This window comes from Callithrix jacchus, chromosome 2 (assembly GCF_049354715.1).
Source record: "Callithrix jacchus isolate 240 chromosome 2, calJac240_pri, whole genome shotgun sequence".
Classification (NCBI taxonomy): domain Eukaryota; kingdom Metazoa; phylum Chordata; class Mammalia; order Primates; family Cebidae; genus Callithrix; species Callithrix jacchus.
In genome coordinates, this window is record NC_133503.1 from 11,328,647 (window position 1) to 11,343,547 (window position 14,901).

The 14,901-nt window shown below is 57.3% G+C and overlaps 1 protein-coding gene across 4 annotated transcripts in view; it reads left to right on the forward strand.

The window, feature by feature from the left end:
* Positions 1-288: 288 nt before the first annotated feature.
* The window catches only part of RASA4B (RAS p21 protein activator 4B), a 38,726-nt gene continuing 24,113 nt past the window's right edge, over positions 289-14,901 (forward strand). For 2 of the 4 annotated variants that reach the window (XM_035280411.3, XM_035280420.3), the window contains exons 1-5: positions 289-420; positions 6,432-6,488; positions 8,391-8,504; positions 9,024-9,085; positions 12,404-12,533. In XM_035280411.3, coding sequence (XP_035136302.3) covers positions 356-420; positions 6,432-6,488; positions 8,391-8,504; positions 9,024-9,085; positions 12,404-12,533 — 428 coding nt within the window. In that variant the 5' untranslated portion in view covers positions 289-355. Of the gene's footprint in view, positions 421-6,431; positions 6,553-8,390; positions 8,505-9,023; positions 9,086-12,403; positions 12,534-14,901 lie in introns of all 4 variants that reach the window. The other 2 variants (XM_035280427.3, XM_078355518.1) reach the window with 2 other exon arrangements.

Here is a 14,901-nt window from a genome sequence, read left to right on the forward strand (position 1 = left end):
TCCCCCACCCGCGCCTCCAGGGGCGCCCCCCTTGCGCCACAGCACCCGCAGCCCGCTGGGCGTCAGCGCCTCCGCGCAGGCTCCGCCCCTCACGCCCGAGGCGGCCAGTGAGCGCCGCAGCCTGGGCCGGCCCCGCCCCGCCCCGGGGAACCCCAGCCGCGTATTGGCCGGTCCGGGCGCAATTTCCCCCGCACGTGGGGCGGGGGCGGGGTGAGTGGAGTGGCAGCGAATCCCCGCCCCCGCCTCCCCGCCCCCACCTCCGTGCCCGGCCCGCCCCCCGCGGCGCCCAGTCCAGCGCTAGCCGCCCGCAGTCCGGGACCCCGGTGTCTGGCTCCCCGCGAGCCGGGACCCCGCGATGGCCAAGCGCAGCTCGCTGTCCATCCGCATCGTGGAGGGAAAGAACCTGCCCGCCAAGGACATGTGAGAGCGGCCGGGGGGTGGGAGCCCCAACTTTCTGGGGAGGGGCACTGACCCCCAGGACGCCTGACCTTTCCGGGGTCCACCCACAATTAGAGCAGCGGAGAGGGTGCGGGAGTGCGGCCGCGGTGGGGGATCTGAGGGGAAAATGGGGACAGTGACATTTGCTGCGAGCACCAGACGGGGGTGACAAGAGGGGGACGAGTGTCACGGAAGGTGGGGTTGGGGGGGCTGGGAACTGGGGAGGGGGCGGGAATCTGTCAGCGATCGGCGGCTCACCAGGGAAAGCGGCTTTGATAGGACCGGAGCTGGAGCGGGGTAACATGCCAGGGGAGACGTCTTGGTGGTCTGCCCCCGAGGTGCTGTTGGAGGGGATGGGAGGGCCCCCCTGCAAAGGAAGGGTCTTCCTCAGTAGTTCCAGAGCCCTTAACGCCCAGGCGTGTGCACCTGAAGCACATGTTGGGGCCCAGGGGCTGTCCCTGGGCTTCCTGCTGTGCACTTGGGTAGGAGGGACTGGCATGAAAAGTGAGAACAGGTCAGGAGGCCAGGACTGGTGCAGGACGGTGGGGGAGGGAAGGAGGGTAGTAACTGTCTCTTGTGCCTCAGGCTTTACACCTGAGCCATCCCGTTAATCCTCGCAACCACCTCACGAGGCAGTTCTCTCCGTTCCATTTTACAGCCGAGGAAACTGAGGATCAGAGACCTGAAATACTGGTTCCAAGTGGCTGGCAGAGCAGGGCCTTGAGTCTAGGGCCGCTAACAGGCTCCGACATCTGGGGATTCCCCTGGTCCCTGGCTAGATTTGGGGAGGCTTCAGGGGCCCCTTATCCCACCCTTCTCAGTAGGTCCCAGGGCTGAGCTGCCTGCCCCTGGGCCCCCCATCTTGGCCTTGCCACCACCTTACTCATGTGCAGGCTTTAGGCACCTCCCTGCTCCTAGAGCCTCAGTTTCCCCTCTTTAAACTAGGGGTTGAAATCCCTCTAGAGGAAGAGGGGGAAAGCTCAAAGATGGAGGGGCACTGGCTGCCTGGAGGAGGAGGGTGGGAGGGGGAGAGGGGATCCTGGAGGAAACAGAGTCCAAAGTCTGCAGGACTGCAGTTCTCCACCCCTGGGGCTCCTCTTCGGGCACCCTGGGCTCCTGGATGCAGAGAAGTGGCCAGCGTGGGCGAGGGAGTGGAGCAGGGTGGGGGCAGGCGCTCCGCTCGCACATGTGTATGGTGGCCCCTGTGAGCTTCCCAGCACGCTCAGCGCGCCACCGCCACCACCGAGAGCAGTGCCAGTTCCAGGCCCCCTGGGTCTGATGAGGCCCAGCTCAGCAGTTGCCATGACAATGGGGAAGGGAGGGGTTGAGCATCCCTAGGTGGGTTTCTGCCCTTGGAGGCCTGGAGGGAGGTGGGGCAGAAGCTGGCAGTGAGGTCTGTGGGCTGGGAGGCAGAGGAACTCAGAGAAGGGTCTCAGCCTCCAGGCCCAGCCTTTAAGCACCCTCCCACCCCACCCCCACCACCACTGGCATTAGGAACTAGGTCATCTTGGCCTCTTCTGGCTGGTGGCGGCTGGGAGGAGCAGCCCCTCCGTCTGTTGCCTCCCTCCTCATCCCCACAGCAGCTGGCCCTAGTGCCTGGCTCCAGGCTCTCACCAGCCCAGGGCAGTGAAGCCCTTGAGCTGTGCCCACGAAGAAGCCAGAGGCCTGGCTGCCAGTGCTTTGCCTCTGGGCAAAGGGATTTCATCTACAGGGGAGGGGTGCCTTGGAATCTCCCTCCTCGCCCTGCCCCCTGCCTGTCCTACTCACATCCCCTTTGCAAGTTCCCTATCTTCCCGTGTCTGACGGACACAGCTCTGACCTGTCAGCCGCCTATTAAACCATCCCATAAACTCAGTCCCTCATTCGTGGGCTACCACCCTTCACATCTCTGCCTTCACCCACGTGTGGGGACTTCTGCCTTCAAGCACTCTTCAGTCCTCCAGAAAACTCGTATTCTTCCTTCAGGACCCCTCTCAAACTTCTCTCCAGGACTTGCCCTGATACCCTTGGGCAGAGTTCCTAGCTCCTGGACTCCCCACCCCCCCCTCCCCCCCACCCCTGCCCAGCACTTTAAGTGACAAGAGGAAACCCCTGGTGAGGCAGTGCCGCCCCCGAGCGCTGTCCCAGCTGACTGCGAGGGCGGGGACCGTGACTCATTCACCCTGGCATTCCCGGTGCCCGGGGTCCACAGTAGGAGAGAATAAGAGGTGTTGAGAACTTCCCCGACTTAATCCTCTTCTTAGCTTTATAAAGTAGACTTCCTTAATTTGCACATGGGGAAACTGAGGCTCAGAAAGTGAAAGTCGTTTGCCAAGTTGATATAGAGGGTAGGTAGAGAAGTCAGGATTCAGAGTGCCTTTGTCTGCTGCCGACAGGCCGAGAATCCAAGGCTGCCCATGGCTGCAAGCTTGCAGCTGGGCTCAGTGGGACTGAGCCTCGGAAATCCTATGCAAAGCATCTGGCTGCAGAGTTGGGCAGGGGTTTGGAGATCACGGGAGGCCCTCACTGAGTACTGGAGTGTCACTGTGCCTCACCAGCACCCCGCCTATCTTCTGGGCAGAATCCCCGACAGCCAGGGCTTGCATACTTCCAAGGACAGGGAGCTCACCACCTCTCACAATGGCTCATCTTGACTGAGACAGTTCCAAGGAGGGAGCTGTCCTCACACAGCTGCCAGCTGCCTCCCTGCCACTTCTAGTCATGGGTTTTTAGTCCCTAAAGGACACGGAGCACAGCCGCATTCCTCATCACTGGTAGCTTTCAGAGCCTGCCCGTCCCTGCCCTGCCTCTTCCCACTGTCCTCCATCCCCATGTACCTAGGCAAGAGCAAGTCTCCTGATGACCAGTGACCCAGTGCCTCCCACACCAAGTGGCCCTGGGGACTGGCCCAAGGCTATTTCAGGGTTTTCCCTGATCCTCCCCCTTCCACAGCCTAGAAACTGCCAAGGCCCTAAATATAGAGGCCCCGAAAGTAGCCAGATGGGGCCAGTGGCAACTGGCTTGGGGAAGAAGAAGTGAGAGAGCACTTCTGGTAGCCTAGGGGCCTCACTAGCCAGGGCAGAAGGAACTGGGCAGGGCACAGGTCCCAGCAGCCCACTGGGGACCATGGTTGGGCTCGGGCCCTTAAATCTGGACTCAGCCCACTCTCAAGACTGTCCTCTTCCTGCCCCTCTGATCTGGCCACCCAGCTCTTCAGTCCTTGCACACCAGGGTTCCGGTCAGGCTTCCAGGCCTTTGGAAGCAGAAGCAGCCCAGTAGTGGGGGACAGTTCAGAGAGGTCCCATCTTGCCTCAGCCAGCACTGACCTCTCCCTGCCTCCTCTGAGCTCCTTGTAACGCTCCTGGGTCCTGCAGCCCAGCCCAGCATCTGAGGTGCCCAGGGGCCTGACTGCTTAACACCTGCAGTGCCCTGGCTTTGGTTTGGTGGGATGCAAGCTGGGGTATTCACAGGGGGCTCCCTGGAGGAGAAGGCTCTTTATTTTATTTATTTATTTGTTTATTTATTTTTGAGACAGAATCTTGCTCTGTTGCCAGGCTAGCTTCCTGGAGGAGGGGCTCTTTACTTATTTATTTTTGAGACAGAATCTTGCTCTGTTGCCCAGGCTGGAGTGCCGTGGTACCATCTTGGCTCACTGCAACCTCCACCTCTGGGGTTCAAACGATTCTCCTGCCTCAGCCTCCCCATTAGCTGGGATTACAGGCGTGCACCACCACACCCAACTAATTTTGTATTTTTAGTGGAGATGAGGTTTTACCATGTTGGCCAGGTTGGTCTCAAACTCCTGGCCTCATGTGATCTGCCCTCCTCAGCCTCTCAAAGTTCTGGGATTACAGGCATGAACCACAGCGCCTGGCCAGGAGGAGGGGGCTCTCGAATGCCCTCAGGGGGAGGTTACAGGCAGAGTTGCAGACAGTGCTAACATTCACTGATCACCTCCAAGACCTTCTCATATGGTCTCAGGACACAGGGAGGCTACCTTGTGAGCTGGGGTTACACTTCCCCCTTTTTTTTTTTTTTTTTTTTGAGACAGAGTTTCGATGTTGGTACCCAGACTGGAGTGCAATGGCGGGATCTAAGCTCACCGCAACCTCTGCCTCCTGGGTTCAAACAATTCTCCTGCCTCACCCTCCTGAGTAGCTGGGACTACAGGTGCGCACCACTGTGCCCAGCTAATTTTTGTATTTTTAATAGAGACGGGGTTTCACCTTGTTGACCAGGATGGTCTCGATCTCTTGACCTCATGATCCACCCACCTCGGCCTCACAAAGTGCTGGGATTATAGGCGTGAGCCACTGCGCCTGGCCCACACTTCCCATTTTATAGGTAGGAAAACTTGAGTCTCAGCAGACGTTTCCTGTCTGTATCCAGAGAGCTTCGGGAGCCATTTGCCCCAAATGCCTTCCTCTGCTGGAAGAGCCCCGTTTGGGAAGGGAAGCAGAGCTTGGAATTCCCCACCCTCCTCCGTAGAAATATCCTTCCTTTCTATGGACGCCCAAGGGACAGCTCTAGAGACAGCGCTCACTCACCCACTTTTACCCAGTGCCAGCCCTAGGCCTGGCTGGAGGCCTCTCCCAACTCCAGGAGCCCCCCAACAACCTGAGACCCTTAGAACTGACCGCGGGTTTGCCTTCCCCCGCCCCTCTTTCCCCAGATATGTTACATTTATTCACTCATCAGTTTATTCATTCGTCTGTACGTTCCGCAGACACTCCGGGGCCGCCTGTCGCCTGTCGTGTGCCAAGCCCTCTCAGGGCCCTGGCCCCAGGTAGCTCCCAGAGCAGGTGGGAGGCAGCTGATCACTACTAATCTGGATGAGGTGGGCAGGCAGTGTGAGCCCAGGGAGGACTTCCTCCCTGTCCCACCCCAGGGAAAGGGAGGATCCTGACAGGGCTGAGGGCAGACTGGGCAGGAGGGACAGCAGTGTCTGGGAGGGCAGGAGCAAAGGCTCCAGGGAGAGTAAGGGGCTAGACTTAGTGTGGAGGGTAGGGGTGGCGGGAGCTTGCCTGGGGCAGTTGCTTGGAGCTGTTTTGGGGGAGGCAGGGATGGGGTATGAGGGCATAGAAAGGAGGAACGTTCTATCCCCTGCAGGAGCAACAGGAGGTTTCAGTACCCTCTCCCTTTTCTTTTCTTTTCTTTTTTTTGGAGATGGGGTTTCACCATGTTGGCCAGGCTGGTCTCGAACTCCTGACCTCATGATCCACCATCTCGGCCTCCCAAAGTGCTGGGATTACAGGCATGAGCCACCGGGCCGGCCAGTACCCTCTCCCTCCCCTCCCTGTATCTTCCCCCTCCCTTACCCCCTCACTCAGTATTCCTCTCCCTCTTAACTCTCTCCCTCTCACCCCCTCATCAGTTTCCCCCTCCCTCTAACTCTCCTCCTTCTCTCTCCCCCTCCCTCTCTCTCCCCCTCCCTCTCTTTCCTCCTCCTTCTCTCACCCCTCACTCAGTCTCCCCCTCCCTCTTAACTCCCTCCTCTTACTCTCCTGTCTCTCTCTCTCCCCCTCCCTATCACCCTCTTCCCTCTTACTCGGCTCCCTCTCTCTCCTCCTCCCTCTCAGCCTCCTCCCTCTGTCTCCTTTTCCCTCTCCCTCCCCTCCCTGTCCGTCCCCTTCCCTCTCTGCTCCTCCCTCGGTCCCTCTCCCAGTTTCTCCCCCTCCTCCTCCCCTCCCTCTATTTTCTTCCTCTCCCTCCCCATCCCTGTCTCTCCCCGTCCCTATCCCTCCCCGACAGCTCTCCCTCCACCTACTCCCAACCCTGCCCAAGAAAGGGGAGCCCTGGTGCGTGTTCCTTCCCTCACCATCCGCTCCCGGGCTGAGGGCGGGGGCCGGTGTTTGGCCGGAGGAGCCTGCGGTCTCCAACCCCCAGACCCGCAGACTCAGCCTCCCCTCTCTTCCCCGCGCTCCTCCCCAGGGGCCGGGCAGAGGGAGGGGCGTGCCGCGATGCTCCGCCCCCACCCCGCCCTCCAGCCCCGCCCCTGCCCGTCTGTCTTGCAGCACCGGCAGCAGCGACCCCTACTGCATCGTGAAGGTGGACAATGAGCCCATCATCAGGTACCGCCCCACCCCAGGAACGAGGGACGCTCCGCTTTCCCCGCAAAGGGCTGTGAATCTTGTTGTGAGTTTTGTACGGAGATGGGAGGGAGCTTGGAGCACCTGATCCCCTGCCTGGGATCCCCACCTCGCCCTGACACCCTAGCTAGGAGGTGAGAAAGACTTTCCGGAAACTGGCCTGGCCAGGGGCTTCTCACCGGACTCTTCATCTGCAGCAGTCATCACAGTCTCCGGGAGAGACTGATGCTGGAGATTTGTAACAGCAGCTCCCGTTTGTGGAGCCAGCCCTTTTCCACCCGTTTAGTTCTTGCAATTAGCGAGATAGGATATCATTAGACCTCATTTATAGACAAGGAAACTGAGGCTCAGGGAAACTAACTACCCTGTCCAAGGTCGCATGCCTAGTAAGTGGCAGAGGCACACTGGAGCCCAAGTCTGGCCACCCCAGAGCCTGAGCTCTCTTCCCCTCCCTGGCACTAACGGGGGGACTGTCCCCTGAGAGTCCCACAGTGATTATTCCCTGAGACTGGGCACCCCAGACTGCACCCCAAAGAGCCACTTCCCTGGGATGCCCCTTCCTCTGTGGTCTCCATGATCTCTGGGCAGGGTCTTTGCTGTCCCCTCCCCTCTTTCACTCAGGCTCCTGCTTCCAAGTTCATGGCAGTGCTGCCCTGCTGTTCTGCCCACCTGAGTGCCCATGGCCTACTCCTAGCCAAGGCCACCAGATCCCCAGTCCTTCCCCACCTGCAAGCAGAGTCCCAGTCTTTCTCGAGGGTCTGCAAACCACACACAGAAAGAGGGAGAGGGGAAACAGGCCTGAGTTCAGATGACCTGCCTGAGAAGTGGTTGGCGGTGGGCGGGGGAGGGGGGGTCCTCTGAGCTTCCATCTGGTCCCTTGGGGTCTTCTTCAGCATCTCCCGCCACCCACTAGCCTGCTGAGAGCCATGAGTTGAAGGCTCTGATCCACGGGGGTTTAACCAGAGCTGGGTGGGGCTGGGAGGCCAGGTTCTGCAGCCACCCTGAAGCAGCTATCCTGTGACCTGAATGAAGCCAGCACCTGCCAACTGTGGTCTCAGTTTCCCCAAATGTAAAACAGCTGGAGAGGATGGGCACAGTGGTTCATGCCTGTAATCCCAGGACTTTGGGAAACTGAGGCAGGCGAATCACCTGAGGTCAGGAGTTTAAGAGCAGCTTGACCAACACAGTAAAACCCCATCTCTACTAAAACTACAAAAATGAGTTGGGCGTGGTGTTGGGCACCTATAATCCCAGCTACCCAGGAGGCTGAGGCAGGAGAATTGCTTGAACCTGGGAGGCGGAGGTTGCGGTGAGCTAAGATGATACCACTGCACTCCAGCCTGGGCCGCAGAGCAAGACTCTGTCTCAAAAATATTAAAGTAAAATAAATAAGCTGAGCACAGTGGCTCACGCCTGTAATCCCATCCCTTTTGGTGGCCGAGGCAGGCGGATCACCTGAGGTTGGGAGTTTGAGACCAGCCTGACCAACATGGAGAAACCCCATCTCTACTAAAAATACAAAATTAGCTGGGCGTGGTGGCGGGCGCCAGTAATCCCAGGTACTCTGCAAGCTGAGGCAGGAGAATCACTTGGACCTGGGAGGCGGAGGTTGCAGTGAGCAGAAATCACACCACTGCACTCCAGGCTGGGCAACAAGTGTGAAACTTTGTCTCATAAATAAATAAATAAATAAATAAATAAATAAATAACAGCCTGTGCCCCATCCAGGGCAGAGAGGAAGGTCAGGGTTAGTGATTGGTGGATGGTAGGTAAATCACATCAGTAGCAGAGCCCGTGGTTACAGCGGTGGGGGGAGATACAAGGAAGGTTCCAGCTAAGGGCCTGAGGGTGGCCTGGGGACGTGCTGAGGGTTCTCTCCTGCAGGACGGCCACCGTGTGGAAGACCCTGTGCCCCTTCTGGGGTGAGGAGTACCAAGTGCATTTGCCACCCACCTTCCATGCTGTGGCCTTCTACGTCATGGATGAGGATGCCCTCAGGTGGGTGACCCCTCTCCAGCTGGGACCCAGACCTGGCCACCCTGACCCATTCCACTGCCAGGACTCCTGGGTCCCTTTTTGCGTCGTCTTTGCAGCCTGGAGAGAGGCAGAGCCTGGGGGCCTGGAAGGGCAAAAGGTGTGAGTGTGTGGCTTCATGGTGCACGCGCCACGTCGCATGAGCACGTCACACGCGTGTGTGTGCAGCCATGCAGGCGCAGGTGTGCATGGACTATACACATGCATGTGGGTGTGAGATGTGAAATTGACACCCAGAGAGCATGAACTTGGCATGTGCGGGCATGGGAGAAACCTATCAATCCCTTCAGAGGGTCCAGAATCCATGGTCTACAGAAAGGCCACAGGTCCAGGTCCATTGGGCTACCCTGCAAATGATGGCCATGTCCACCACCCTGCCCCCACCCTGGGGGGCCCTGAACTTGGTGGGAGGTGGGTGCTGGGCTCCAAGAGGGAAGGTACCAAAGCCATATGCCCAGCTGTGGCTCCGTCTCCCCCCTCTAGTCGGGACGACGTTATCGGGAAGGTCTGCCTTACAAGGGACACTCTGGCCTCTCACCCTAAGGGTAAGATGCCCCTTTCCCTCTCGCACTGGTCTTCCCACTTCCTGGCCTCCCTCCCACTGAGACACCTCCCTTCTAGGCTCTGTCTGGTCTCCTGCTCAGGAAAAGCTATTTCTACTCTCCCCAGAAGCCAGAGTCCGACACCCCTGACCTGTTTTCCATTGTGTCCTCAAGCCTAGTTGTCACTGCCTCTTCCCTAGGACAAAGAGGGGTGGCTAAGGGTGGAATCTGAGGCCTCTGCTGGCAGGAGAAAGGGCCTCTTTACACTCCATTGCTGAAGCGTAGAGACCCCCTACTCCCAATCGGGCCAGCTCCTTCTGTAACCCATGGGGTCCCCTCCACCTGGGCCCCGGTACCGCTATTTCCTAAGTCTGAAGGGTTGGCCCAGAGCCAGTCCAAGCTGGAGGTCCCTTTGAATTATTCCTGGGGTGCAGACATTGTTTTGTGTTACTTTCTAAAATTTTTGTATAGTAAAAAGATTAGAGGCCGGGCATGGTGGTTCACGCCTATAATCCCAGCACTTTGGGAGGCCGAGGCGGGTGGATCACCTGAGGCCAGGAGTTCGAGACCAGCCTGGCCAACATGGTGAAACCCCATCTCTACTAAAAATAAAAATTCGCCAGGCTTGGCGCTTGCCTGTAATCCCAGCTACTTGGGAGGCTGAGGCAGGAGAATCGCTTGAACCCCAGAGGCGGAGGTTGCAGTGAGCTAAGATCATGCCGTTGCACTCCAGTCTGGGTGACAGAGTGAGACTCTGTCTCAGAAAAAAAAAAAAAAATGGAGATGGGTGGGGGTCTCACCCTGTTGCCCAGGCTGGTCTTGAACTCCTGGTTTCAACGGATCCTCCGCCTTGGCCTCACTCAAGTGCTAGGATTACAGGCAAGAGCCACCATGCTCCGCCCAGACGTTATTTTGGGGGGTCAGCCCTGTGGCAGCCTCACTGTGTGTGCCCTTGGGCGGCTCTTGCCTTCTCTGGGCTTCTCTGAGGGTTCAAACCAGTTCTTGGAATGCCATGGGCTCTGTCATCGGAGCCTTTGTGTCCCACTCACCGGCTTCCCCTGCATACAGCTGCTCCTGTCTATGATGCCCGGCCAGGCATGGGGGTAGGGCAGAGGCAGAGGCAGAGGCAGGTTCTGCTGACTCATGGGGCCTCTTAGCCCCTGCCAGGCCAGAGGCCTCTCCAACCTGCAGCCTTAACCAGCCTCTCTGGGGTCTAGTGGCCTCAGTGAGGCCATTCCTCGGGGTCCCTTGCAGCTTCCCCATCCGGGCCTCAGACCCTCCTCCCAGCAACCCTAGGGGAGAGCCACTTTCCTTCGGTTTTAAGATTCGGAATCTGGGCTGGGCACCGTGGCTCACACCTACAATCCCAGCACTTTGGGAGGCCAAGCTGGGCGGATCACGAGGTCAGGAGTTCAAGATCAGCCTGACTAACATGGTGAAATGCCGTCTCTACTAAAAATACAAAACTTAGCACGATGTTGTGGCACATGCCTGTAATCCTAGCTACTCTGGGGCCTGAGGCAGGAGAATCTCTTGAATGTGGGAGGTGGAGGTTACAGTGAGCCAAGATTGCACCACTGCACCCCAGCCTGGGCGACAGAGCGAGATTCCATCTCCGGGGGGGAAAAAAAAGAAAAAAAAGATGGGGAATCTGGCTGGGTACCATGGCCCACACTTGTAATCCCAGCATCTTGGGAAGCTGATGTGGGAGGATTGCTTGAGGTCAGGAGTTTGAGAACAGCTTGGGCAACATAGCAAGACTATCTTTTTCTTTCTTTCTTTTTTTTTTTTGAGACGGAGTTTCCCTCTTGTTACCCAGACTGGACTGCAATGGCACGTGATCTCGGCTCACTGCAACCTCTGCCTCCCGGATTCAAGCGATTCTCCTGCCTCAGCCTCCCAAGTAGCTGGGACTACAGGCAGGCATCACCGTGCCCAGCTAATTTTTGTATTTTAGTAGGGACAGGGTTTCACCATGTTGACCAGGATGGTCTCGATCTCTTGACCTTATGATCCACCCACCTCAGCCTCCCAAAGTGCTGGGGTTACAGGCGTGAGCCACCACGCCCGGCTCTTTTTTTTTTTTTTTTTGAGACGGAGTCTTGTTCTGTCACCCAGGCTGGAGTGCAATAGTATGATCTCAGCTCACTGCAACCTCTGCCTCCTGGGTTCAAGCAATTCTCCTGCCTCAGCCTCCGGAGTAGCTGGGATTACAGATGTGTGCCACCACGCCCAGCTAATTTTTGTAATCTTAGTAGAGACGGGGTTTCACCATTTTGGCCAAGATGGTTTTTATCTCTCTCTTTTTTTTTTTCTTTTTTTGAGATGGAGTTTCACTCTTGTTACCCAGACTGGAGTGCAATGGCACAATCTTGGCTCACCGCAACCTCTGCCTCCTGGGTTCAGGCAATTCTCCTGCCTCAGCCTCCTGAGTAGCTGGGATTACAGGCGCGCACCACCGTGCCCAGCTAATTTTTGTATTTTTAGTAGAGACGGGGTTTCACCATGTTGGTCAGGATGGTCTCAATCTCTTGACCTCGTGATCCATTCGCCTCGGCCTCTTAAAGTGCTGGAATTATAGGCGTGAGCCACCACGCCCGGTCAATAAAAAAATTTTAAATGTAGGCCAGGCGCAATGGCTCACGCCTATAATCCTAGCATTTTGGGAAGCTGAGGCGGGTGGATCACTTGAGGCCAGGAGTTCAAGCCTGGCCAACATGGCGAAACCACATCGCTACTAAAAATACAAAAATTAGCTGGACATAGTCCTGTAGTCCCAGCTACTCAGGAGGCTGAGGCAGAAGAATGGCTTGAACCCAGGAGGTGGAGGTTGCGGTGAGCCAAGTTCATGCCACTGCACTCCAGTCTGGCAACAGAGTGAGGCTCTATCTCAAAAACACCAAAAAATAAAAAACCAAAACAAATTAGCCAGACGTGGTGCTGCACGCCTGTAATCCCAGCTACTTGGGAGGCTGAGGCAGGAGAATCACTCGAACCCAGGAGGCAGAGGCTGCAGTGAGCTGAGATCTTGCCACTGCACTCCTTCCTGGGCAACAGAGCAAGACCCTGTCTCAAAACAACAACAAGGAAACAGCCTGAGAGTGACGCTGCAGGCCCCACGTCATACTGACTTAGATTCTAATCCCAGCTTTTCCAGCTGCTGTGGTTTACCTGCTGAGCCTCAGTTTCCCCATCTGTTGCTGAGGATACCAGCCCCTGCTTCACGGGTGCTTAGGGGATTATGGAGGTGCCTGGTGGGGGCTGAGGGTAGGGGGTGTGTGGGGGTTCAGGGCTGGGTCCCTAGCCGAGCTCACCCTGCAGGTTTCAGCGGGTGGGCCCACCTGATGGAGGTTGACCCGGATGAGGAGGTGCAGGGCGAGATCCACCTGCGACTGGAAGTGCTGCCAGGGGCCCGGGCCCGCCGGCTTCGCTGCTCTGTGCTGGAGGCCAGGTGAGACCCAGGGGCCTGGGGGCAGGCAGTGGGTCCCCTGCAACTAGAGAAACCCATTGAGGAAGCTGAGCCTCCCTTCGCCCCACCTCCACCTCCTGGTCCCAGAGCCGGTCACTTCCCCTCAAAGCCTGCTCTCGAGCAAGGGCCTCGCCAGGCAATGTCTGACACCTGTAATCCCGGCACTTTGGGAGGCCAAGGTGGGTGGATCACCTGAGGCCAGGAGTTCAAGACCAGCCTGACCAACATGGTGAGACTCTGTCTCTGCTAAAAATACAAAAATTAGCTGGGCATGGTGATGCATGCCTGTAATCCCAGCCACTTGGGAGGCTGAGACAGGAGTCTTGAACTTGGGCAGTGGAGGCTGCAGTGAGCCGAGATCGAGCCACTGCACACTAGTTTGGGCAACAAGCGAGAATCCATCTGAAAAAGAAAAAAGCTGGACAAGATGGCTCATGCCTGTAATCCCAGCGCTTCGGGAGGCCAAGGCGAGTGGATCACCTGAGGTCGGGAGTTGGAAGAGCAGCCTGGCCAACAAGGTGAAACCCCGTCCCTACTAAAAATACAAAAAATCAGCCGAGTGTAGTGGCGGACGCCTGTAATCCCAGCTCCTTGGGAGGCTAAAACGTGAGAATCACTTGAACCTGGAGCCGAAGGTTGCAGTGAGCCGAGATCGTGCCATTGCACTCCAGCCCAGGCAACAAAAGTGAAACTCCATCTCAAAAAGAAAAAACAAAAGAGGGCCAGGCGCGGTGGCTCAAGCCTGTAATCCCAGCACTTTGGGAGGCCGAGGCCAGTGGATCACGAGGTCAAGAGATCAAGACCTTCCTGGTCAACATGGTGAAACCCCGTCTCTACTAAAAAAAATACAAAAAATTAGCTGGGCATGGTGGTGCGTGCCTGTAATCCCAGCTACAAAGGAGGAGGCAGGAGAATTGCCTGAACCCAGGAGGCGGAGGTTGAGGTGAGCCGAGATCGTGCCATTGCACTCCAGCCTGGTGACAAAAGCGAAACTCCGTCTCAAAAAAAAAAAAGAGCTTCTAGGGAGGTTTTCTGGACTTGGAGATGTTTCCTGGGTGTTTTCCACTCAAGGGGATATGTCCTGTAAGGGAAAAGCTAATGTTCTCGTGGAGAAGCTTGAGCCATCACAGAGGAATGGAGTAGGGGGTATAGGTGAGGGACCCAAAACTCTGATCACACAGCCTCAGGGTCCCAGTGCTGGGGCCGGCTTCTCTATCTTTAACCTCGGTGTCAACTTGGCCTGGTGGGTGTGGGGGTAAGCGGGTCCCTTGTGGGGTTAGAGTGTGAAAAGAATTGCTAAAAATCTCCCAATGGGCAAAATGAGGGTTCCCCCAAGGGGGGACAGTGGCTCAGATGGTTCCATGAGCCTGAGTCACCTGTGACCGGGCCACTGCCCCACCCCAGGGTATTTTTAGCTGCAGGCTGCACTCTTGTCTGGGCCTGAGTGTGAGTCACACTCTGTCCCTGAGAAGTGCCTTACGGGAGGGTGGCCCCCAGCGAGGCAGCCCCTATGGAGCCAGTGTGACCCCGACTCTTGGGAGGTCAGCCTAAGAGGAAGACTTCTCTTGGGCAGAGGAGGGGTGTGGGTCAGATGATGCTCCCGTTGTTCACCCGGGAGTTATTTTCTGTCCTGGGAAAATAGAAATGAATGGAAACATGGCTGGGCTTAGGCTGAGCCTCAGCCACGCCCTCGCACTGGCTCACTCTGGCACCCCTCATTCATTCTCCCCACCCCACCCCCACTCATCCACTTCCTCCATCCTTATCCTTGCCGGGCACCAGGCTGTCTGGGGGACAGGCATGGACATGTGTGCACATGCTCACACACACACCTGGGCTCTGGGACCTTGGGACTGCTTCTCCCAGACACCCATTGTCACCCACGAAGATGGGAGGCACGGAAGCATGTCTCCCTGGCCCTCCCCTCTCTCCAGGTGTCTTCTCTCTCCCATCCTCTGGGGCCACAGTGTCTGGTCTTCTCTTAGAGAGTCTGGGCCGGGCTCGGTGGCTCAAGCCTTTAATCCCAGCACTTTGGGAGGCCGAGGCGGGTGGATCACAACGTCAAGAGATGGAGACCATCCTGGTCAACATGGTGAAACCCCGTCTCTACTAAAAATACAAAAAATTAGCTGGGCATGGTGGCGCGCGCCTGTAGTCCCAGCTACTCAGGAGGCTGAGGCAGGAGAATTGCCTGAACTCAGGAGGCGGAGGTTGCGGTGAGCTGAGATTGTGCCATTGCACTCCAGCCTGGGTAGCAACAGCGAAACTCCGTCTCAAAAAAAAAAAGAGAGAGAGTCCTAGCAAGGGAGAGGAATCTCCAGGCCTCTCTTAGAGTGAGGGGACTTGTCCC